This window comes from Pseudopodoces humilis, chromosome 10 (assembly GCF_049639895.1).
Source record: "Pseudopodoces humilis isolate 2021_Gansu_Grassland_sample_001 chromosome 10, ASM4963989v1, whole genome shotgun sequence".
Lineage (NCBI taxonomy): Eukaryota > Metazoa > Chordata > Aves > Passeriformes > Paridae > Pseudopodoces > Pseudopodoces humilis.
This window is the reverse complement of record NC_142209.1, coordinates 23404763-23429919: the sequence shown is the minus strand read 5'-3', so window position 1 is coordinate 23429919 and position 25157 is coordinate 23404763. Positions and strand designations below refer to the sequence as shown.

The window sequence follows — 25157 nt, the reverse complement described above, 5'->3', positions numbered from 1 at the left end:
GCTTTTCTGAGGCACAATGTGTTGTCCTCTCAGTACAAGCTGTCTCTGTTGGCTCAAAACTGCAATAACAATTATCTTTAATAGTCTTTCTTGTTCAGCTTGTATAAGGCAGCTTAACTACAGAAGATGAACTTGAGAATTTTCCTATCCCACATCTGATACGATCCCAGGCTGGCTTCTATTTCCTACCCCTTTGTAATAATTAGTTGTTGGTGAAATCTGAGTAGAAATTGTCTGGGCTCAGAGAGCTGATGCCTGCTTCCTATGACATATGAAAACAGGAGGACAGTGGGTAAAAAACCCCGGGTCACTCTGCTCTCACAAGACTTAGAGAGACAAACAGCAGCTCATCTTCATCCTGAAATAATCACTTGCAAAGTTAGAGCTTTACAGGTGGGATGTGTCAGCTGCAGTTTTGGCAAGAGTTCCTGACTTCTGAATCAGTGACCAAACAGTTCAGCTCAGCAGGTGATGAATATCTGCTTCCATCTTGTGCTTTCTAGTTGCAGTTCTTCACCAAAACCTGTCACAAAGTGTTCCTCTCCCTCGTGGCCCCCTTCCCCAGGCAGCCTTGCTCTGCTCTCACAGCCCAGAGACCCAGGGTGGTGTCATCTTTGCATGAAGCAGAGGTAGGAGACAAGTGTGGGGTTCTAGGAGGCTGTGGGTGGGGAAGAGAGGAGGGAATCACGCTGGTACCAAAGGCTGATGGAGCCCCTGAGAGCTGGCAGGATGGGCTGGGATGGTGTTCTGGGGTGAATGCTCTTGGTAAGAACTGCCAGAACTGTCTCCCCCATCCTCATACCTACAGCTGAAGGGGTTGCTCTGGCTGGAGCTGATGGGAGCTGCTGGCCACAAAACTGTCTTGTGTCATTGAAAATCAGGGAGAAAGAGGCAACAAACAGCATTTCTCACACATCTGGAGAGTGCAGGCTCTGGGGACTGCACCTGGGCTATGGGAACATCACAGGATCCTGACTGATAAAGGGCTTGCAGGCTGACCACAGGTTGCCTTTACTCCTTTGCTTTCTGTGTGTTCACCTGTGGGTGAGCTGAGCTGTGCTGTTTGACAGAAATTGTTTCTGACACAGTTTATTTCCCCTCTGGACCTAGGAGACCCGAGTGAGTGCCCACACAGCAGGGCTGGGGACGGGAGTGCAGTGGGGCTGGGAGCCTGCAGTGCTGGACACGTGGGACTGCTCTCCAAAAAGCACAAAAAACAGCTAAAAGGGATGTCTTTAGAAGGGTCTAAAACACAGTAGTGCTGCCCAGCCAAGGGAATTTTACAGAAAGAAAAAAAAACCAACAAGGTTAAGTGTGGGCTTGGGCTCATTTTGCAAACTGGCCTGAAGTCAATCTGTGTCCTTCACATCCCAATGAATCGCCCCCAGGCTCTGGGTGTCTAACCTGTAACATTCACTGCGTGTCCAGGGGCACTTGGCAGGGAAAACAAGGCTTCAGCAGGTGTCAGAGCTGATACCTTTTTGTGGATTCCTTTTCCAAACAAACCCATGGCTGTTCTGGTCTCAGCCATGCTGATTTCCTCCCACCACAAAACATCTAAGCGAGCACACAGATCTTATTTATGTTGGGGGATTGCAGCTCTCCTTGAGAGTCTAAAGCAAGCTTAAAAATCCAATTTTTCTTCAGGATAGAAGACTTCAGCTTGGAGTCATGTTTTTTGTCTGAGCTCGATGCTCTCAGGCCTGGTATCTGCTTGGGATGTCTGTGGGTTTTACAATGAGTGTGGCTTCCTTCAGCAGCTGCTGGAGCCTTTTAGGGGCTGATGCTTCTGTGGGATCTCTGTAGCCATCTCCAGGCTCCGAGGTCTCTGCTGGAAAGCTGGGATCTCTGCCCTGTTTAATCCACATTCCAGCAGGCTGTGGGACATTCCAGCACCTGTGGGTGCCAGTCCTTGGGCAGTCTAGGAGGGGAGCAGGCATTCAGTGTCTGCAAAAAAACCAGCTGAGATTCATGAGATCCAAGATGTTTTGCATGGTTTTCTTGGTGCAACAAGGGGTTGAAAGGCCTCTGATCAGCTCTGCCTGGCTCTGCTCCTCACATCTCCACCTGGTATCCAGTGCTACACTGCAAACACAGAGCAGAGAGCTTCCTGCCTTGAAAAACTGGGACCTTCTGGTGTGGGTTGGGCCTTCTGGGTCCCAGGTGGGTCCCCTGTGTGATCTGTATCTCTGCATTGCTCCTGTCATGTTTCAGCTTTGCTCTGTGGACTGTCCTGGCCACATTGGGATTTTTAATGCTGCTGTTAGCAACAGGAAGCAGGACATGGCTTATGTTCAGTATTTTCTCAGTGAAATCAGCAGTTTTCCGGGCTGTGCCCCAGTCTGGGTGTTGATATGCTTTTCTCTGCTCCAGGCTAGAAGCAGTACCTGCACAGCAGTCAGCTCTGAGATGATACTTACTGGGCAGCCTGCTTAACAAATTATAGGTTGAGCAAATTGAAAGCAAATGGAAAAGGAATGTAACAGGCAGAAGGGGTGGTTGCTGGCACTTTCTCAGGGTATTTAATTCACGGCTGATTCCTGCTGTTTTCTCCATCTTTCACGCTCTCTTCCCTGTCTCACTTTGCTGCAGAGGGATCTCTGGGTGCCTGGTGGGGCTGGATGCAGCCGTGCTGGGGCAGGCACCTGGGTGGCCCCTGCTCACTGCAGGGTGAGGAGGAGGCTCAGAGCATCACCTCTCCCTGGTACAATCCCCAGCACACCTGGCTGCTCCTTGATTGCCACAGACCTGTGGTTGGTCTGAAACCAGAGCTCTGAAATGCCCTGGCAGAGACATGTGCCTGTTGTGGGGTCCAGCTGGCAAGGGTATGAACAGGTCTTAATTCGTTTTTTGGCCAGGTTTCCCTCAGAACTGAGTGCTGCTCGTGTGTCTTTGTGTGTCTCCCTGCTTTGCTTTTGTTTCTCTCTCTGTTCATCTCTGCTCTGTGCTGAGGGTGCCCTGCTCTTGCCTTTCCTGCCTCCTGCTCTCACAGGCACTGGGGGTACTGTTGGGAGGGGTCAACTAAAACACTCATTTGACTTCTGCTCTGGCAGGGAAAAAAGCCACATCAAAAGCTGATTCAACGTGTGGGGCAATTCTGCCTGCCCTGCAGGGACCAGCAATCAATCCAAATGCTCTGGTACCTAACTGGCATAATGCTAAATCCCACAGAAATTCCTGCCACCCCAAGAGGGGCTTCTCTCCCTTTATTTTTCTCCTCCTGCCTGGAGAGCTGAGAGAGCTTCAAGCCCACCCAAGAGCATTTCTCTCTTCTGGAAATGAGCCTCAGTACTGAGAATATAAAACTTTGCAGCAAGCCTATAAATTCCCATGTAATGTTTCCTATGAATCCTCCTGGATTATACTGCAAGTTTTATTAATGCTTGCTTACAAACCCTCCATTTGTGGTACAAGAAGTCAGCCATACGCTGTCTGGGAAAGTGCATTGCATCAATTTTTAAAATTTCTTTATTTCTCCTGCAGTCAATCTTTCTGCTCCTCCCTCCCCTCACAGACACTTCTGCCACTAAAGGGTATCAGAATCAGCTTTATGTTGTCTATAAAACCAGGTCATTGTCAGTTCAGTCCCTCTGCAGCTGTTTCTCTTCCTCTGGTCATGCTGCAGACTTGGAGCAAGATGCAGAGCAGCAGAGTTTACTGCTGGACAGATGAGCCAGGGAGGTTGAGAGGCTCAAAATATAATTATCCATGTGTTGCAGAAGGGGTGAGCAAGGTGCAGAGAGATCATGCCATTCCAAAGGTGTGGGATTCAGGGCAGAGGCAGGAAGAAAAGGTCACATCCCCTCACTCCCTAAGTCCCAACAACCTTTTCTCAGTCCCTGTCTGGTGCAGGAATTGCTGCTCTGTGCTGCGGGTGGTGTGGAAATCAACAGGAGCTGAGGAAAATCTCCTGACCAGGAAAAACAACCAGAACTCTGTTGTATGATGAGCACAGGGAGGGCTGAGGTTTGCAAATGCCTGTTGGTCCCTGGGCTGCTCCAGAGCCCCTTGAGAGTTTTCCTGCTGGGAGCTGTGGTCATCAGGAGCCCTGGTCCTTGGCTCCCTGTCAGGAGTGGGCTGAGGCTGTACAGGAGCAGATTTGGAGGAAGCACAGCAGTGAGTTAGGTGAGAAAAGCAGCTCTGTGTGTGCTACACCCCTTGGATGACCTGCTGGATGATAACTGGAGGGAGCAAATGAGTGAACTGAACCCAAAATGCCAGAAAACAGCACTCTGGCTGAGTCAAGGGCTGAACTGTTTCCTTAGCAGCGAGGATGTTGCTGTGTTATGGGGGATAAATAGTTACACCTGAAATAATGCTCATAGATTTCCAGGCATTGATCTAGCTTGGCCTGCAGGTCTCAGGCCTGGAAAAAATAGGCTTGAATGATTATAAAAGGTATAAATTTCTTTAAATTAATCATTGATTTAATCTGCCTCTCCAGAACCTGGGATCACCATGCTGTTGAATCAGGAATAAGCTGCAGTTGCATAAAGAACTATTTGAAAAATGCACACACTCAGTACTCTGGCTTTCTGCTCTTTCTGTGAAGCACACACCAGTTCCCACTGAGATGAGCAGGTGCTGTACAAGCCCCAGCAGCAAGCAGAAAATCTCACAGGGCAGTGCTGGTGCACTTTCAATCCACCCAGCACCAAATTGCACCCGTTTGAACAGGCAGGGGAGCCAGCAGAAGATTCCTCCCAGGTGAGTTAGGGATGGGGAGAGAATTTGCCTCTAATTTTACAAAGTGGGGTTAAATGTGACAAACACCCAGGTGAGCCAGTGATCCTTCTGTGCCTGGGGATGCCCTGACCATCCTCGTGGGTGATATGGTGGTAAAAGCCTGGAGACAGAGAAGATGGGGGGGCCCTTGTTAAGGTGGTAAGGTGGTATTGTCAGGATGCTGGAGGCCTTGGAGAAGATGCTGGAGACCATCTGATGAGCTTCTTCCCTGCCAAAGCAGTGCTGACTGCTCTTGTGGGCAGCCTGGGAGCTGAGGGAGCAGAGGGGGAAGGCTGGGGACACACAATGAGTCTCCCTGAATAATTCCACTGGGGGAAAGATGACAGCAAGGTGGTGGCTAGGCTAGAACACTTGCTAAAGGAGCAGAAAGAAGCAATAAGGGAAATGCTAAATAATTTACAGATTTTTGTAAAGATGTGGCAGGTCACTGAGCTACTGCACTTAATGAGGTAGCAGTCATGAGCAGGCTCCTTTCAGCACTCCCTGAGAATGCTCCAGGCCTCTGCCTTGGGTGCAAAGGGAAATACATCAGCTGAAAGCTCTCCCTGAGGCACCTAATGAGGTGCCCCCTTGTTAGCTGAGTCTCCAGAGCTGCCTCTGTGTGTGCTCCCAGCCTCTGCCATGCACAGTGGAACTGACGGATGGTGCTGCTAACACAGCTCAGCCCCTAATTGGGAAGGGATGGGAGTGTGCAGAGTCAGATCCTGAGAAGGGATGAGAAGCAAGTCTGCAGGGAAACCAACAGCAGTCATTAAGAAGGGGGTTTCTTCAGTGGAGAAAAACTCAGCACTGGCTGGGCAGGGGCCACAGGTCAGAACTGCAAATGAACTCTAAGGAAAAAATCAGATCCCCATCCCTGTTTCTGTGGAGGCAGGGAACATTCTGTCCTCATCTTACCACAAAGCCAGAGGAATGCTTCCATACCCCCTGTACTCTTTTAGAGCAGTGCATCAACTAAAGAGCACAGGTGAAAGATGGAAGGGGAACCTCATGTTCAGAGGAGACCTTTTCACTCTTTCTATATAGTCACAGAAACGGTCTTCCAGTGTCTTTTCATCTGTTTGGTTTATTCATTTTTCTTTCTCTTCTTTAATCATGTTTGCAGCATCTCAGGTTTTTCAGAAAATGGCTGGCAAGTTCATCCTGTGTCCAAACACGTTGCAGTATTTTTAGGGCAATCTCTCACTTGCTGTGTGTGAGAAATGGTTGCAGTTCCACCCTGGCTTCATTAGGTCCTGCAGATCTTTCCCCAGCAGTTTGCTTTAGCACCTCCCTCAGTCAAACCAGTGCCAGCCAGGCTTTCTCTCCCAGCCCCAGTTTCTTACCCTCAGCTTGAGCTGCTGTTTTTTTTCTTTTATGTTGCACAGTTTGATCTTCCAGATGTTGGATACACGGACTGCTCTTTTCCAATTTGCTTAAAATGGTGGTGAATAAATTCTAGGCTGCTTCTACTGCCCAAGGAATAGATGAACAGTGACTCCTCACACAGACGTGTCCTTACTTTCTTTTTACAAATGATTTAGTGTGAAAAAGTGTGCAACCCTTTATCTTCTGCCAACCTTAGAGAGTGCTCAGCTGGTGGCTGCCAGTCCCCCTGGCAGTGGGATGGGGTGGGGTGTTCACAGTATCTTTGCAGTTCTGCTGTGTTTCTGGATGATGCACAAACTCTGGGAAGCCTCTGGCCCTCTCTTTCCTCCTGTGCCAGATGTGTGTATCACCATTCCCCTGTGCTCTTCGAGACAGAAATCCCTTACATCCATGTGTTTATGTAGCACTTGGCACACAAACACACATTTGGTCCCTGAGGTGGACCAAAGGTGCTGAGGGAAGGGCAGTGTGGCTGTGATCACATCTGTGCTGCTGGAAAAGTGCTCCTGGTAAACCAACATCTGCTTTCAGTAGCACTTTATGATTTCTCAGCTCTACACATCTTGCTAAAGTGTATGCCAGATTTAATCAGAATTTCACATTATGCTGGAAGTGATGATAGCTGAGCACCCTGTGTTTGATTCTCACCTGGTTTGAATCGGTCTGCAGGGTGAGGAGTTAGCAGAGTCTCACTGATGCTCAAGGCAGCTTTCCCCTGCCTGCACTGTCTGTGTGTGGGATGGGAGAGGAAAATAGTGCAATTTACAAAATTAGATAGCACTAAACAGTGTCTGCAGAAAGGTGTCTCTGTTCTGCCCCATCAGTATTCTCTCAGCACTTCCTTGTATCAGCTGGCAGAGTTACAGGCTGGTGGTGCTCATCCAGATCCCTCTGCTCCAAACCCACCTCCTGACATGTCTCTGAAATGGTGTCACGGGAGAGAGCTGCATTTCCTACCTCACTGCTTTATGGACCCCATCACTCTGTAAGTGGTGTGGTGAAACAGGAACCTCTGCTGTGTTGTTTAAAAGAAGAGGTGACTGCTCTTTCCAGGATCTGGGACTTGTTTGACTTGGGGTACCTCACCTGTCTCTTCAGCTACTGTAGATAAAACTCTGCAAGAGTTATCGGATCACAGTGCTGCTTTCTGCCGAGGATCTGATGCCAAAGCCTGCTGAGTTAATCATGTATGAGCTGCCATCATCTTCATAGCACATAATTATTATGGGATTTCTTTTCCTTCTCTGGATCCTGCCCTTGAAGGCTCCAGCTGCACGTCTACCACACACAGCAAATCCCAAACCTGTGGGAAGCAGTTGTTCCCTAAGGACCAGTGGGTGGTTATTGGGTGGTTATGGGGACTTGAGGGGGCTGCTCTTCTCTGTGTCTGCTACAGACAAAAACAGGACTTCTGGCCCGTGGTGTCTGAGGCCTGAATCCCCCCTGACAGCAGGTGCTTGAAGAGAGAGGAGAAGCTGCTCACTGTGTCCGCTGATGACGCTGGGAGGGCGATGTAGGAACTGAGAGGCAGAAAAATTAAGTGTATTAGGGGAGAGGCTTTGTGGCAGAGCTAATGAGTTGGAGTCAAGTGCTTTAAATAGATGCTTCCCTGGGCTCTGTGTAAAATAAAACTTGTGCAGGCACAATGGTGCTAGGCAGGGTTTGACGTGATGACCTTATAACCACTTCACTGAAGGATGTGATTAATGACCTGTGCTTTGTCACGGTATAACTTGATAGCCCATATTGAGGTGGCAGACATCTGCTCTCTACCAGAGGGTAAATATTCACAGGACAGCATCCTACAGACCTTGCTCACAGCCTGCTGAAATCACTGCAACCACCTCCATGAAGTTCTGTGGGATCTGGATAAGCCCCAGAAGGATGTGAACAGTCTGGTTCTTTATGCACCCCGCAGCTGAGGAGATAAGATACTCACTGAAAAGCTTTTCAGTCGTTCACATAAGGACTTCTAATTCTGATCTTTAATTTTTGCATAATTCTTGCCTATTTTTCTGCGTTGAAGAGTCAAGGACTCACCTTGGGAAGTGTTCTCCTGTTGTACTGCAGATCAAGCCATGGGGGCCCGAGAGTTTTTGCAAGCCAAACTTAAAAGAGACCACACCTGTGTCCAAGCTGTTAGATATTTTGAAGAGACACAGACTCTATCACCCTGACATTGCTTTTCTGCCTGTATTTCCAGGTCCTGTTCATCCTTGCAGACTGTGGGCTGCCTTGTAAAGCCTCAGCCCTCTGGTGAAGACTGTTGGGTGAGAAACAAAAACGTCAGTGCCCTAAGCAGTGACAGACTGATCAAGGACATGTCTCTTCTTCAGACAGAAACACCATCTGTTCATGATGTTGAGTCTGACATCCCTCAAAGCGAGATTTTCCAGGAATCCAAACTGGAGAGAGTAATGTGATTTGTGCTGCTGGTAATTAGGATCTCTTGTGGTCTGGCATGCTACAAGTTGACCATCAGGTGGATATAACAGGCAGAAATTCAGGGATTTTTTTTTGTTGGCTCACAAAGCAGCAGCAGATCTGTTCCAAATGGGGTTTGGTCTCCAGGGACAGGTTGAATGTGGAAAGTGATAATCCCTCATTTTACTCATAGTATCTTAGCCTGCTTCCACTGGGAAATCAAGTCTGTTGGTCTAAATCACCGTGTGGCTGCTTTTCCCCACGGGGATGAGGAATGAATGTGTTTTCATCTAAGGTACCTGAGAGCACGTTTGCAGTCAGGCTCTGATGTTGTCCATGGCTCAACTGGGCAGCAGTGCCTTGCTCAAAGGAGTGCTGGAGTGCCTGGATGGACAGGAAATCTCTGTGGGCAGGACCATGGATCCCTGGGTGGATTTGGTTCCCATGTGGATGATGGACTCAGGTGGTCCATCATCCACAGGCAGAAAGTGGCACAGCTGGCTGGCTCTCCCTGTGTGTAGGGCTCAGCCCCGAGAATGGTTATTGCTTTCCCTCAGATTCCATCATCTTTGTTTTTCTTCATCATCAAAATTCCAGCGCTGGTTTGTGATGCCGCCTGAATCCCATCCTCAGGAATATCTTCAGACTCACCTAAGGCATACTCCCAATAGCAGAGCATAAATCCTCTTGGAAGAGCAGGTCCTTGCTCACGTGATGCCTCATGTTTGGGGCCTGACTCTGCTCCCACATACAGCAGTGGTTCTTGTGGTGATACCCAAATGCAGATCAGATGTGTTGGTGTATTCTTCCTGGAGAAGCAGGGGAAAATAAGGAAAACTGTTCTAATATGTAACGTGTAACATCCAATGTGTAATCTCTAAGATGGGAAGCACATTCTGATTTCAGTTTACGAGGAACGAACTGTCCTTCAACTAAAATCTCTACCAGCACTTCTTTTAAAGAAGATGTAACACTGAAGTGCCTGATGAACAGCATTTGAAATGATGAAGTAGAGCTACTGGTGGGCACAGTGTGTGGTTTTGTCTCTTCCAGATCAACTGCACTTCGGTGTGATCTGCCTGGCAGAGATGATGTGACAGAGGAGGATGAATTGGGTGTTTGCCTCCTGGGTGAATAAAACCACGTAACTTCAGGCCTTCTCTTCCAGTGATGCTGCTTGCTAATTACTGTCAGTGGGAACCTTTGAGAACTAAACAGAATAGACCCAATCCTCCCTGCAAGGTAATTAAAAATATTTGCCCCTGGCTGATAACTGACCCACTGATTTCCTCCTGTTTGAGAAAGCTTTATGAAAAATTACTAAGCTGTTTGTGTAACAGGACAGCCACTTGCACAGATGTTTCCTGTCCACTAACCTTTCAGTGTCATGAGAAGATGTTATAGGAAGGAGAAACTTGTTTGAAATTCTGGAAGCTTGTTTAGTTAGTTAGTTTGTTTGTCTGACAGGGGAAAAAAACGATCTCCAGATTATTTAAAAACCCGTAACAAACCACAGAAGTGTTGTGGTAGACCAGCAGATCATAGGGTAGAGACAAAGCTTTAGTGATGCTGAGTGTCAGACTGGTGGTACCTATTATTCTGCCTCAATAGCTGTCAGTATCACAGATTAGGAGGACAGTGGCAAACCTAGAGCAGGCTCTTTTCCCCAGGTCATTCCCAGTGATAACATTGTGTGCCTGGAGCTGCAGCTGCAGGTCCAGCTGTGTCTGTGTTCTGGGTCTGAGCACATTAATCCTGATGTTGTCCACAGTAGAGTTCTGTGATTTTAATTACACAATGTACAAGGAGGTGTGTCCTTCATGGGTTTAGATCTTCTGCATAGTAATTTCACAGCTGCCTCTAGGAATGACAAATACTAATTTTTTTGCCTCCTTTTTGAGGCTATAGACACACAAACATTGCAGAAATTGGCCTTTGCCTCTTCTGAATTCCCAGAGGCAGCACAGAGCACAGAACCACGAGCCAGTGAGGATCCTGACGCAGTGCAAACTTTCACACAGGCATGGTGGCATTTAGAGCTGGCTTGGAGCAACAGCAGGTTCAGCCTGGCATTTCCTCCCCTTAAGAGGCAATTAAACTGTAAACTCACAGAGAGGTGCCAGATCTGGAGACCTCATGGAAATCTGCAGGGGGAGGTTGCAACAGTGACCTTTGTCTAATGATCTTGTTAAGGGACACAAACTCCCTGATGCTGTGTGTCTGTGATGGGCATGGTTCAGCAGGCAGCAGCATGGGCTGTGCATCCTCTTGTGATGAGGGATTGGGCTGCTGGCCTGCTGCTGTTCTCATGGATGCTGCTTGCGTGCTTTCCCTCAGGCATCAAGGCCCAACCAAAATCCTTTGAAACCTCTGTGGAACACTCTCACTCTTCCCACCTTTTTTCAGTCACTCTCACGTGGAGAAAAACCCCTCATAAGCGGTGTAATGTCTAAAGGCTTCATGCTGTGGCACTCACCATGCTGACCTGGTGGCACCACTCAGGTGGGTGCCTGAGACAGATCTCTTAGGGCTGAAACCAGGGTCAGGGACTGACAGTGGGAAAGATCAAGAAGGCAAGGTTCCCTCACATTCAGGAATTTCTGACTTCAGCTAGTTCCTGAATCCAGCAAAAGCTGGGAACAGTTTCTCCCAGAGGAATATTATTTCTAGTCCGCACAGGGTTGGGATCTTTCCTCTAAAGAAGGCAGGGCTTCCCAGTTCCTGGCAAGTTTGAAGCTAGAAACCATCAGTCTGGCAGAAACCCCCTGGCAAATCATGAATGCTCATGAGCTATCAAAGCTCTGGAAGGAAATGAATCTGCTCTGATTTATACCGGTGGGAAATCTAGCCTTTAATTTTAGTTCTTGAATTAGCAGTTGTTTTAATCACATGGATGCAGTCTGCCAGTTGTCAGGGCCACATATGCCAAGCACAGAATTACTGCTTCAGTGGAGCCCGAAATATGTAACGTTTCAGTAAAGCCTTTTTTTGGGGTTTATGGACCATTAAGAAGAAAAGTGTGATGGAGAGTCATGCCACAGCCAAAAGGAAGCAGGAGCAGCCTTCTTCATGGCTGCTTTGTGCAATTAGGGAACAACTGACAGGTCATTCAGTATTAATTGGCCCCCTTGGAGCCTGAGCTTTGTGAATGCTATTACACAGTGTGAGAGCAGAGGGCTCAAATCAATGACCCTGATGGTCTCTTCCCCTCTGACAGACACTGTTCCAACATAAACATGGCTTATTGGACTGTTCCTGCCGGACTCTGGGGTGTTACACCGGGAATGAGTTCAGCCGCTCTGGTTTTCTACCCAGCAACAGTCAGCAAACACTGAATACCAGTTCTGCCACACGTGGAACTGTCTCACTCAGAGGTGCCAGGGGGGGATTTTCTCCACAAAATCTTTCATTGTACACTCTCTCATCACTTTTCTGGTAGGGCTGAATACACTGAGCCATTTTGGACTTCATGTTACAGGTCCAGGGAATCCCTAGAAGAAATGCTGTATCCCTGGAAATTGAGATTTCCCAATCATTTCTTTCTATAAGCACAGGCAGTCAACACATCTGATCAGTGCTGCTTTTCTGATATTCTCCTGCCCTCTTGCTTAAGCCATTCAGTGTGCTCTTGGCAGTGTTCAAGCTAAGGAGAAAACAGAGTTGTCTTCCTCAGCAGTGATTGAACTCCTTTCTGTGAAGTTTGTTTTTACCTGAATTTCTAGGATGACCTGTAAGGTGAAATGCAATATGGTGCAGTAGACGATGCTGCTGTTTTAAGAATCCTCAGGCTGAAATGGTGCCTGGAGAACCGAGAGAAGTGTTCATTCCTCCTCAGTGATTTCTCTTTTTGACCTTTGTTTTTCACTGCCTCTGTTACCTTTCTCCTCTCTCTCTCATGAAAGCAACAATCTGAAAGAGAGGGGAGCATGATTGATGTTCAATGAGCTCCAGCCTAGTTTGAAGAGGATTCTTCAGCAATAAACTGGAGAAGAGCCTGTGCCCAGCTGTCACTGGCAGCAGCCAGGCTGGTTACAGCGGTGTGGCCATGGAGAGCAGACGAGGACAGCCGAGTGTCAGCATGTCCTGAGCTCTGGGAGAATGATCTATACTCCATCCAGTGCACAGCTCACAGTTTGCCATGTTTCCTGTGCTCACCAGCTCTGCAAACAGACAGAGCTTGGCCTCTTAATATGGGAGTTAAGATTTGGCCGTGCTTGCAACAGGGTCTAGCATGAGGCGTGGCTTTAGACCAACTACCTCTAAGTGTGCCATAGATCTGATTGCTTCTTTGAAACATTAGTTTTATATCTGGGAACGTTTTTGGGGTTTTTTAAATTTATTTTTTAGCACCTCCCCGCACTCTGGACGTTGCACCTCCGGAGGTCCTGTCTCAGCACCTCTCACTGCCGGCCGCCCAGCAAAGCCACCCCGCACGCATCCCTCCGGCATCCCCCCACCATCCACAGCACCGCACACCGCTTGGATTTGTGGCATTTTTTATTCATTACGGGCGTTTCAAACCTCTGAGAGATCCGTGCCTGGCTGCAGCATCGGCGAGCATCGCTGCATCCCATTCCTCGGCGTTTGGCGCTGTGTCCGTGTCTGCCCCGCTCCCTTCCCCGCCCCGGGGCCGCCGGAGCGCGGCTGGCGCTCACCCTCGGCCGAGATGCGCTCCCGGGATTTTCCTCTCCCTGGGGGAAAAAGGGGCTGTTCTGCTCCGGGCACCTCTGTCAGCTGAAGGGGGCGGGAGCTGCAGCCTTGAAGTAGAAAAGGAAGAAGGAAAAGCAGCGGGTGAGCGGTGCCGGACAGCGGTGGGCGGTGGGCTGAGCCTCCCGGGCACCGCGGGCTCGGGGGGCAGAGCGGGAGGCAGGAGAGGATGCGGCGGGGCAGGGATGCTGCGGCTGAGCACCCATCTGCCTGAGGAGAGCAGCATCGTCCTCCGAGGGGAGGGAAGAAAGTGGGGGGAAAGCGGCGGAGCTCGCACAGAGCCCGCTGAGCTCTGCCGAGGACTGCCCGCCTGACACCCCAGCAAAGTTTCCTGAGCTCGGTGGCAAGAGGGGAGGAGGGATGTGAGATCCTTCTCCCCGCAGAGCACTGCTGGGCTTCCAGCCCCCGTTCTAGACGTGGCTTTGTCATCCCCGACTGAGGGGTGAAGGTGAGACCTGGGTCAGCCACTCTCTCCATCGCCTTCCCTGGCTCCACGCTCCAGCCCAGGTAAGCATCCTCCCCTTCCAGACACCGAGGCTTTCTCTGGCCCTGCCAGAGAGTTTCCCAGCAGTTTGCCCAGGAAAAAAAAAAAGTCTTGTGCTTCTCCTGGTAGCTAGGTGTTACGTGTCTGTGTGTTTGTGAGCCTGCCTGTGTGTGGGGTGGTTGTAGCTGTCTGACTGCAATTTCAGTTTGCTGATCACTGTCATTATTTTTCTGTGCCATCACACCTCTGGAAAGGAGACTCATCTGTGGTCTGTCAAATATTTTCATTGTGCTGCTTCACTGAGACGGTGTGGAAGGATGACAGCTCAATTTCTCTCCACTACAACTAAGAGGGAAGCGTGCTTAGCTGTACATGCTGCCGGTGCTGCTGCTGTGGCTTTAAACAATGCTCCTAAAACGCTGGCTGAATATGTCAGTATGCCCTTTGAGCTGTAGGAACTCTCAGAGATATGTATGAAAGTCTGTCTCCCTGAGATTATAAGGGGGGCTGGCTATTCCCCTGGAAGGAATCATTATAGTCACTGGATTTCCATCATGCCAGCTTGAGTGTGCAGCTTTTATTTTCACGTAGCAGTGCTTGCAGTAGTGCATTTCAAGCTGAAATATTGTTTGGAGAAGAAACCTACACTCTAACTGGTAAGAAAAGAACCTGTTTCAAACAAAGAGCCCAAAGAGAACTTTTTCCACTCCTGATGGAACAGAAGTTGGTAATTTTGAACAGAATCATTTGGTTGAAAAGTTGATAAATTTTTTAGCCATTGATTTCACTGTAGTGAAGAGTAAAAACTGCCAGATATCCTCAGGCAGGTCAGCAGTGGGAGCTGACCCACATCAGCCCACCCTTGTGGCTAAGAAGAGGATGGAGAAGCATCAGCCTGTGCTTTAGGAGATGACAGAAGAGCAAAGATGCTTCTGTTGTACATATCAGAATAAACATGGACTTTATGTTGTCACGGGGCCTTGTTAGGTAGAGGATAGCGTAAGGCATTCTGTGGCTTTGGTTTGTTTCTTGCTTTATCCTCCACTGCTCTGCTGGCTTTCTCATCCCCATGTCATCTCATCCCTGTCTAACAGGGATCTCTTGTGTATAATCCCTGATGTTTCATATGGAGATCAAGACAAAAGCAAGCACTGATCTACTTTCTAAGTGTTCCCAGTCCAAACATTCCTGTGTGCTGTGAGCTACCCTGTGGTGCTGTGGTGTGTGTGCAGATCACATTCTAGCCCTGCAATCTTGACTTCCAAGACTTTCTGCTCCCAGGCTGATGGGAGAGGTTCCGGGCAGGAATCTCCAGTGAGCCCATTGCTTTTTGCAGGGAAAGGGCCATTACCCCCTGTAGGTGCTCCAAGCCAAGAGGATTGGAAAGTTTTGCCATGGCCAGAACACTCCTGGTGCAGCTGTAGAGAGAGGGTGTGACAAGCTTAAGCCCCTGTGCTCAGGGATCTGTAATGATGAACAAAGATTGCCAGGCAGAGAAAATGAGCTGTGAGGGATCATGTTGGGTGATATCACTGCAGCCTTGAAAGCAGCCAGAAACCAGCAGGCTCTCCTTGGAGAGCCTACAGGTGCCCACTGACAGATGGGATGGGCAACGTTGCAGTTCCTCTTGAAAACCTCAGTGGCAGCCAGACCTCTGGTGATGCCTTGCCTAAGAGCAGAAGCAGCTGGAATGTTTAGTGTCCTGCTGGAGCCCAGCTGCCTGACTCTACCAGGAGGGAGAATTCCTTCAGACTGTAAGCAGATGAGTGCTGGGAAGCCAGGAGGAAGAAAGCTGATGGAGTGAATCTGTGATGTTTTTAACCACGAGAAGCCACACAGTTCCCTGGTGGGCACTTTGCAGTGGGAGAATGTGGGGCAAACCAAGGCAAAGAGCCACACTGGGGTGTCTGCAGCCTCTGTGTGCTAAAGGTTTGGACTGGCATCTGCAGGAGCTGGTCTGCAGACACTGATGCATGTGTGTCTTTATCCTTTAATCTTGCTGCTGGTCCAGGGCTGGTGAAGGAGGCAGAATGAGGGCTCCAGCTCCCATCAGCATGCCGGGGTTCCCAGGCAGAATAAAAGGACACTGCCAGGGAAACATGCATATGTGTCAGCCTGGCTAATGGAGGAAATGCCCTTTCTCTCTCACAGGCTCTCAGTATCCTGAAAAATCTTTGCCTGCTGAGAGACCCCTCCCCAGCCAGGCATCCCCAGATGAGGAAGGATTTAATCCTTTGATGCACCTGTTCCTGTTGGCTCCAGCTGATGTCTCACTGATCAGAAACTCTGCTGAAAGTTGACTGCTGCACACATTCAGGTCAGCCTAAGCTAAGGAAATGAGATATGACACCCAACAGAGCAGCAGAGAGCTTTGCCTTAGCTGGAGGTGCCAGAAAATTTTATAACCTAGGAAACATGGTGAAAATACCCAGCTGATCCCACTGGCGTGTTTCAGTGTGATGGGTGATGGCTTATTATTTGTTGCTTGGGTTTATTTGGTTTTGTTGTTTTTTTTTTTAATTTAGTGGCTACAGAGTGTTGATAGCACAACAGATTCTTGGCTCTTGCCATAGAAACTGAGTGGTGTCAGTTTTTTGCTGACAACACTTTTGAAAGGGATTTTACAGGAGAGGAGGGAAGAAGCTACAGAGCTAGGCAGGGGAGGGAAGGAAGAGCAGACTGCTATTGTTTGCAATCAGGCTGGGAAGAGAAATGCTCTCCTGCCTGTAAAATCAAAGACATCACCAGCAAACTGCTGACAAATTGGCTTCTGGCAATTTGACTTCCCGGCAAGTATGGCAAACACAAACCCGGCTCTCATCACATCCAATAATCTCCTCCATGGAGAAGCTGCTACTGTCAGTCAGGGCTGAGTGTTACTGCCTTGGGTCCTAGACAGATCCCCACACAGGCTGTTTTTCAACTTCAGTGTCTCAGTTTCCATGAGCCTCCATCCTGGAGCTGACACTGCTCATGCTCCAACCTTGCAGAAGTTTGTCTTCATGGTTGCCAAGATTCCCAGTCCCCTTCTGTGGGGTCTCCTGTGATCACACCAAAGATGGTGACAAAGCATGGTCTAGCTGACAAAACAGACACATTTGCTCTATTTTATTGTAGACTTGTGTGACTGACAGGGTGTCATTCAGTGTCTGTGGATGGCATTTGTATCACTGAGCATCCAAGTGTTCCCTTCTCAATTGATCTCCAGGGTTACCTCTGTAGTCAGCTCCCAGTGTAGACACCTTTTGGGGATGTTCTGGGTCATCTTCTGGGACCTTTTATTCTTTACTGGCTGTAAAGGCAACCTGGATGGCTCATTTCAATTATTGGGAAACCGAGACATGGTGGAGCAAAGCATCCCCCCATCTGTCAAAAGTGTGGGCCACTACCTATTCAAAAATACATCATCCTCAGATTGCAGCAAGGGATGTTCAGGGCAGCAGTGGACTCTGTTACTTTGGGCAGGTGGTGTGTGGGTGGTGACAAACACTGTGACACCAGCTCAGGCACGGGCTCTGGCTATTGCACGCTCGGATTCACTTGGGCATCATCCACATGGATAGCAAAGGACACGGAGCACAGGGCTCCACCCTGAGGGTGACCACATGTGACCACCACAGTCAGGGGGAGTTCAGCCTTGAAAGCAGCTTTGGATTTGTGCTTGGCAATCAGCAAACCCCTGGTGCTGAAAAAGATGCTGGTCACCAGGAATGGTGGGGGAAAGGTGCTTTGGTTCATTACTCTAACAGCTGCTTCTTCATTCCTCTCCAGGATTTCAAGGCAACAGGAGACTGGATACAGCCTTCTCGACACAGCATTCACCCTGTGAGCACTGAGGTGAACTCCAAGACTCTTCCCAGCATGTTCAGTGAAAAGAGCAGCGCCTCTTTGTCCCAAAAACCCACCCAGAAAAAGACCCGACCCCAGGGCCTCCCCTCCCCTGCTCTCTGCTGCGCCTGTGGACTCTGCATCATGCTTGCAGGGATCAACATCACCTTAGTGGGAGCATTTGCCTTTGGGACCTTCCTCCCTGTGAACAACCCTCCCATCATCATCGGACCCATCTTGTTGGTGGTGGCCTTCACATTCTTCGGTGCCTGCTGCATCTGCAGCCGGAGGCCCCCAGCCCACGGGGCCCGGAAATCCAAACCAGGTTCTAACATTGGGCTCATCAAACCTGGCAACACAGCCTTTGAAATCGAAACCAGCGAGCACACGGTGCAGGACACCACTGCTGTCCAGCTGAGCCCCACAAATTCCCCCATCTCCTCCAAAAAGTCCACACCGGTTCACGAGAACGCCAAGGCGTGCAAACTCTTCACCATGGAAGGCAACGGGCCAGTGGCCAAATACACCACAGGAGGAGAGGCCATACAGCTCAACCTGCCCAGGGACATGGCCACATCCTAAACCCGGGCAAAGCTTTTGTCAGCAGCCAGCCAAACGCTGCAGTGGGTGGGCTGGAAATGTACCATCAGTCAGAGGTGTGGGGAAGGTGCTTGTGAAAAGCCAGCAGACAGTCAGGTCTCTCTGAACCGCTCTAAGGGAGATGGATGCAACAGCAGAACAAAAAATAATCCAGATTTTTGCTGAGACATGCCTATTATACAGTTTTAAAAAGAAAACTGGTAATGATGCTGCTGTGAAAAGATGATCTCAGTTCCTAGAAACACGCTGCCATTTTTGGGGAGCAGATAGGAAGAGGGGAATGAATTAATTTGTCTGCTATAATGTGGAAATGTGTCAGTTGGAAGGAGAAGCTACATGGGACTGACAAATGACAGCTCTTTCTTCTCACAAGTGAAGCAATTCTTGGACATAAAAGAAGCAGGAATGCAGTAAATTACAGCTTGCTGCCACTCGGTCACAAGAAGATTTCAGCATTTTCAGTGCCAGACTTTTTGGCAGTAGGGACAAAGCCGTGTCTTTGCTATTGAAAAAGCAGTAAAGGATTGCAAAGGATTTGTGTGCTTCTCTGGGTGACTCTGGCTGGGAACACGGTGCTGTGTTGATGGGCTTTGCTCTGACTCCTGTTCACATGTGGGACCTGGGACCAGTGTGGGGAAGGACAGCACTGCTAGGCAGGACATGTGTGTGGGGAGGCAGCAGCAAGAGAGTGGATTTTGAGTAGGAATGGCTGCAAAAGTCCTCAGTTTATGGTTACTCTGTATTTGAAAATGAGGTTTTTGGGACTTTGAATGACAAGGAAATCATCTGGACCATACCACATCACTACAATGGCCCAGCTAGCCCAGAATCCAGTTTCTGACAAGGCTGAGAGCAAGGTCTGGAGAGGAACATAAAGACAGGATGCTGCTTGCCCAAAGTGCTTTCCCAGCTTCCAATGTGCTATTGCTTAGGAGCTTCCCGAGCTGGAAGTGGTGCCTGTATGTAGTAGCCCTGGATGGATTTCTTCTCCATGAAACAATCCATTTGCTCCTTGACTGTCTGTCAGTTCTCATCATTTGTGATCCTGCAGCAGGGTGTTGCACACTTTGGCTCATTTTCATCCTGCATCCTACTACCTCCCTTTGATGGCCCAAATTTCCCAGGTTAGAAGGGTCAGCAAGCAGTCCATGCCCTCACCACCACTTGGGCTTTCTGAGCTGTTTTCCATGTCATGTTCCCCCCGGTCACCTCTTTCTTACACTACTTTACATCACTTGTTGCCAGAGGGAGGTAACACTTCCCACCTAGCCCAGCATCAGCTGCTTGCTTGACTGAGGACAACACAGCCCTGAGGCTTTATCCATCAGAAATCTGTGTAGAGAGAGGTGGGAGGGCTGAAGGGGAAGTGCTGGAGGAGAGGGGGGGGTTGTGGCATGGCCAAGGCTCCCCTGGGCCACCAGGTACCTCTGTGTGGCCAGGCTGTGAGAGCCGCATGGATGCTGTGCTGTGAGCCACGTGTGGCCATGTGGCAGCTGGAGAGAAAAGCCATGGTGCTGTACAGGAGGTGTCCTGGTTGCTCTGGGGGGACACTGGGCAGCTGATGGTCCCTGATAAGCTTAGGGTGAGGTTGAATTGAAATAATTCCTTGACAAGAGGTTAACCAAAGAGTGAGTTCTTGGGTCCTCCTGCAGTTTGCTGTCTTCAACAGCTCCTTCTCCACCGAGGAATTGCATCTTGATTTTAGCAGGGCTGGTCTATACTGGTTAGGAGGAGAAGAGGCAGGTTTGGGAGAAGGGTGTTTGTGGAGGGCTGGGTAGATGGGGGTTCAAGTCTTTGGTGCAGCCTGCAGGTCCTGGGCAGTCATTGACTTGTGCTGTGAGAGGGCAAACAGCTGCTCCCAGCTCCACAGAAAGCTGCTTTAGGGATGAGCATGGCCAGGGAGCAGGGCTGGTGTTGGCACAGCTGAGAGATTGCTCCGAGGTGGATGGGTCTGTACATCCTGATCCCTCTGTGATTTCCCTTGGAGCTCATTTTCTTGGGGAGCTCTGCCCCCAGCACTGCCTGCCCTTTGGAATGCAGGAACTGCTGTGCTGAGAAAAAGGCTCCCACAAGTCTTGCCTGCCCATGAGTGCAGTAGCAATTAAGCAGAACAGCTTGCTGATGTAGGTTTGATTCCCAGCTTGCTGGCCTCACTAGCATACAACAGTTTGGAAGTCTTTTAGAGGCATTTCCCATGTGAATATGATTACTGCAAGACTTTTCTTTGAGCACTTGGAGCCAAAAAATTAGTAAATTCAAGTGGTAACCATACAATTCCTTTCTTTGTTCACTGAAGTCTTGAAAGCCAAGTCTGGAGAGCATCCTGGAATCACTCCTTATCACAGCTGCCCTGTGAAATGCTACCAGAGATGGATAATACAATGCCTGACCAAGAGATGACAACAGAGATGGCATCAGGGCAGGCAGAGAGGTAGGACCAGTGAGATGCTGATCCCCTGGTGTGGTGGGTGTGCCACCAAGCTGTGACCCCAGCTGCCTGCCCAGCAAGGTGACCATGAGAACTTCCACTGCCCTCCTGCTCTTGCCTTTTTCTGTCTTTTGTAATTTCCATGTCTGTCTGTCTGTCTGTTCACCCCCATGACCAGCTGTGCCTGATGTTGTTGTGAATCTTGTGCCTCCTTGTGTAGTGGGAGATAAAGAGTTCCTGGTACTCCAAGTCAGCATTTCTGGTGTGAGTCTTTTTGTTTTTTTAAATTGCTATTTCCGTGTGTGCAATGTGGAATTTGGAAAAGACAGACATATTAAAATAATTGCACTCAGAAAGCATTTGGCCTGCCTGTTTCTTCCTTCTAACAACTACCTTTTCCTTTATCCCAGACTGTGTGTGCCCCAATCCTGTCTGTGTTCATTTTGACTTGTGCTCCTCACTCTCCTGCTTGTTTTCCCAGGCACTGCAAGCAGTTGTAAGGAAAAGGTGTCCTTAAGAATTCACACTGCCTCTCAAATGCCACTTTTCCTTGAAGTCCTGGTTGCCTAAATCCTCCTCCCACTGTATACTCCCACTGTGATTGCTTTGACTAACGCAGGAATAACCAAATTCAGCCTCTTCTGCCTGCATGTGTGTGTTTAACCCCCAGCTGGGTGCCTGAACAGGCCAGATGTGAATTGTGGGTTCTCAGGGACATGGGAGGAGCAGGGCTGTGGGCTGGGGTGGGTGAGGACTGTGGGCCTGATTCAGTGTCTGTGGTGATGGAGGACTGGAGTGGATTATTTCAGCTGATCCTCCCCAGTCCTGGGTGGAAATGATAATTAATTTGTGGTGCAGGGGAGGGCTGGGAGCTGTATCTGTGTGTCTGGGATTGGTGCTGTCACCTTTCCGTGCTCGTTCTGGGCTTAGCCCAACATGGTCTCTTGGAGATGAGTCAAGGAGGGATAGCACAGCGAGAATAAAGAGGATTTAAGAGCCTTGCAAATTCACCTCGTCAAAGGGCTTCTCTCCCATGTGCAGCCAAGTGATTTGAGATGAGAGGAAATCTCTCCATTCCAGGCAGCCTGGCTGGTTAAAGACCTGAGAAATGAGCTGGCTAAGAAGGCTCCAGTGACAATGTGTGTAAAATGAAAACCTTTTCCCTCCTGAAAGGATTTTTTTTGGCCATTAGGAAAAACTCCCAGGAAAGGTTTCTCTTTTTTAAAAGTGAGACCAGAGAGAAAAGCACAGAGGAGGTTTTGCTGAGCATCCACTGCCACCCTCCCAGACTTGCAGCCTGTAGCATTCCTGCCACAGCAGCTGCTCTGCACTAACCTGGGCTCCTCTTTCCATCTAGAAGAATAAACCAGAAACATTATATGAAATGTAATTAGCTTTTTCTAATTTCCAGCCCAAATTTATCTGTGGCTGGTTTATTTCCTTTTATCCTTGTACCAACAATGTTTTTTAACCAAGGTACCTTTTAACTTCCTGGAAATTTTTATCCCTGAAACATTTCAGGTTTACTGCAGATCTCCTAGAGCTTTTCTTTTGTTAGGCTGAGTTGGCTGACTCCTTCCATTCTTCCCTCCCATGAAATGCTCACCTTTGCCCAGGAGCCCTACTCTGCTTTATTCCTCTGATTTTGGCTCAGCAGCTCCAGGAATGCTCCTGAACACCCATTCTTTTGCAGGACTCTCAGATCCACAGCAAAGCACAAACCTCCCAGGTCTGTCTTGTGCAAGAAATTGGGCATTTTCCTTGGATAAGGAAACGAAGAGGAAAAAATATCCCTGAAAGAGCAAAAATACCCATGAAAATGTGAAATTTCCATTTGCAGAGTCCCTCTGCTAAAAAAAAAAAAGAAAAAAAAAGAAAAAAAAAAGAGAGCTTTTATGTCATTAGTCTCCATTGAATCCATGGCAAATGTGCTCAATTTAAAGGCTGAAAGGCTGTTTTGCTCCAGCTGTCAGATGCTGTCAGCTCAGCTGAGCCTCCAGCAGCCGTGGGAGAGACCCTCAGACTCCGCCAGCAGCCCCACTACAACATGCTCTAGGAGAGGTTTGAATATTTGTTTAAAACTCCTGGGTTTCAGCCTGATGAGCTCCTCGTTTGGGGTGGCCTCAGAGCGATGTGCAGCCACAGCAGATGTCCATCCTCTCCAGCAGCACAGCCCTCTGAATGCATCAAGGACATGGGGCATCTCCCTGCTGTTGTCTTGCACAGTTTGCTCTCACACTCTTCCTAAGGAAGCCAGGAGCTTGGCTTCTTTAATTTTAAATCACATTTGAAGGTCTAGGTAATTGATCCCATGCAGTGGAGGCCAGTCTAGAGGTTGGTGCTGTCCCAGCTGCCCCCAGTGCTGCCCCAGAGAGCTCCAGCAAGGAGGAGCGCCCAGCTGACCCAGTGAACAGAAGGCAGCTGAGCCATCAGGGCTGGGCAGCAAGGATTGCTCCGTACAGGCTCCTTCCCACAGCTCTGTTCCATCTCATTTACAATGCCTGGGCAGAGGAGATCGTGCTGTTTCCACCAGCAGATCTCCTGCTACTCCTCATCACCCTCAGCCTGTCTCTGCAGGACCTGCACACACGGACAGCGTCAGGCCTGGGAGGACAGATGATGTTTGTCAAGGCATCCATGAGCACAGAGTCCCCAGGAGTTTTTCCAGGGAGCCCAAAGTCATCTGGAAATTTTAATTTCTTGAAATTGGCCTGTCCTGAGAATACCCTGGTTCTCATGATGCTTTTGCCAGGAAATAAACTTCCCAGGTTCCCAATGAAATTTCCGATCCAAACACGTGAGTGTTGCTCTATTACTCAATCCTCCAGGCACCCCTAAAAAAAGATCTTGCTGAACTCTGTCTCCACATAGGGACCAAGCTTCAAAGGCAGCTTTGGGACTGCAGCTCCTTATCAATCAAATCAAAAAAAACAGGTTTCTCCACAACAGTGATTTTAATGAGCCATGCCTCTGAAGATCTGTGTACCCTCCCCAAACTATCACAGTAGGTCCTTCCTGCTGAAATCTTCGCTGGAGTTTCCTCACATCCATCTGCTGTGACAGTGAATACAACTCCATACATAGTGCTCTGGCCTGGTGCCAGATGGATATTTGATGAAGTTATAAAGTCAGACAGAAAAATGATTTCTTTTGCTGGCACGCAGGCAGAAAAGATGCTTCTTTTGGAGACAAATCCCTCTCTGTTGTTACCTCGGCATGAGAAATCAGTATGATCTGTAGTTCATCTTTTTATCTCCAGCTGAGCCAGGCAAACATGATGCTATCATTAGGAGCTGATCTGCCTTCTCCCATGGCAAGCAGCTGGTGCTTTATCCCATTTGCTTTCTTTTTTTCCACGTGGGAATGACGTGCTGCTGGCAAACCCAGGGGTTCTGGCTTCTGCAGCTCGCTTAGGGGTGGGCACCTCACTGCTGTCTGCACCCCACGGCTGTTTGTGAAAATCAGTAGCCAAATTTGTTTTCTGGGAACCTTTCACAGGGCCATGGAGTTCACTGGATAAAAAGAACCTTTACCTGGCAGCTACAGCTGCACCTGGGAGTGGCAGAGCTGTTTGCTCCAGAGAGGTAAACCCAGAAAGCTCCCTGGGGCTTCCTTTCCAGATTCATCCCTCATGGTGGTCTACAAATGGCTTTGCCTTCTTATCCTTTGTCTGAAAACACCAACCTGCCCCCAAACTTTTTCTGCATCCTTGCTGGATAAATGGATTTTCATGGCCATAAATCTCTGGCAGTCTCTGAGTGTGGTCTGACACCACAGTCTGGTAGATGACCAGCAGCCCTCTCCATGCCCCTGGTGTTTCGTTGTGTGGGTGCAAGTAGAGCAGTCCCTGCTCTGGGTAAAGAGAAAGACAACAGGCAAGAAAGGAAATTGAGACACAGAGCTGAAAATGGGGAGCTCAGCTTTTCCCAGGGAAAGAATAAAGCAACAATTCTCGACATCTGTAACATTCCAGGGCAAGCACTTCCATGCCTTAATCCTGTGTTGGGTGGGGATCCACCTGCTCATGTGTGCTGGCTTCCTCTGAAGGAGAGGGAGGAAACACCATCTCTTTTCCTGATTAAACCCCAAAATACACCTTTTGGGTGGGCCAGATTCAGACACTCAATAAATGCAGATTCTCTTGTTCAGGGCAGCAGTTTCTGAGGGTCAGAAACACAGAAGTGGGTTTTCTCTGCAGGGAAATGAGGGATGAAGTGACTGAATGATCCTACTGGATGTTGTTTTCCTGACTTGATGCATTTCTCTGGCATAAGGCTGAATTTCCCAGCAGCTCTGGGCTACATATGTTTTCATAGAGCCTCATTAAATACATAGCTTCAGTTCTGAAAATCACATTTGTTCTAAATAAGAGCTGTCTGCTGGGAGAATTAATTCCTCTGACTTAAGTCACCTCCCTGGAAGTGATGCTGTTGTCTTCGATTTCATGGCTTGGATGATTACACTTTTCCAACATGCAAGAATAACGAGATTAGGGAATTTGTGGCAATGAAGGCAAAGAGGAGGGACTGGCTAAGGGAAAGGGAAGAGAAATTGAATTTTCCTGTTAAAAGA

The 25157-nt window shown here is 48.8% G+C and overlaps 1 protein-coding gene across 1 annotated transcript in view; it reads left to right on the top strand.

Moving 5' to 3' along the window:
* The first annotated feature begins 13450 nt into the window (after positions 1 to 13450).
* Positions 13451 to 25157, top strand: part of TMEM275 (transmembrane protein 275) — a 29655-nt gene continuing 17948 nt past the window's right edge. Inside the window, exons 1-2 of the mRNA XM_088060730.1 lie at positions 13451 to 13752; positions 17501 to 19433. Of these exons, the coding sequence (XP_087916856.1) occupies positions 17591 to 18139 (549 nt within the window). The 5' untranslated portion in view covers positions 13451 to 13752; positions 17501 to 17590 and the 3' untranslated portion in view covers positions 18140 to 19433. Of the gene's footprint in view, positions 13753 to 17500 lie in introns of the transcript that reaches the window.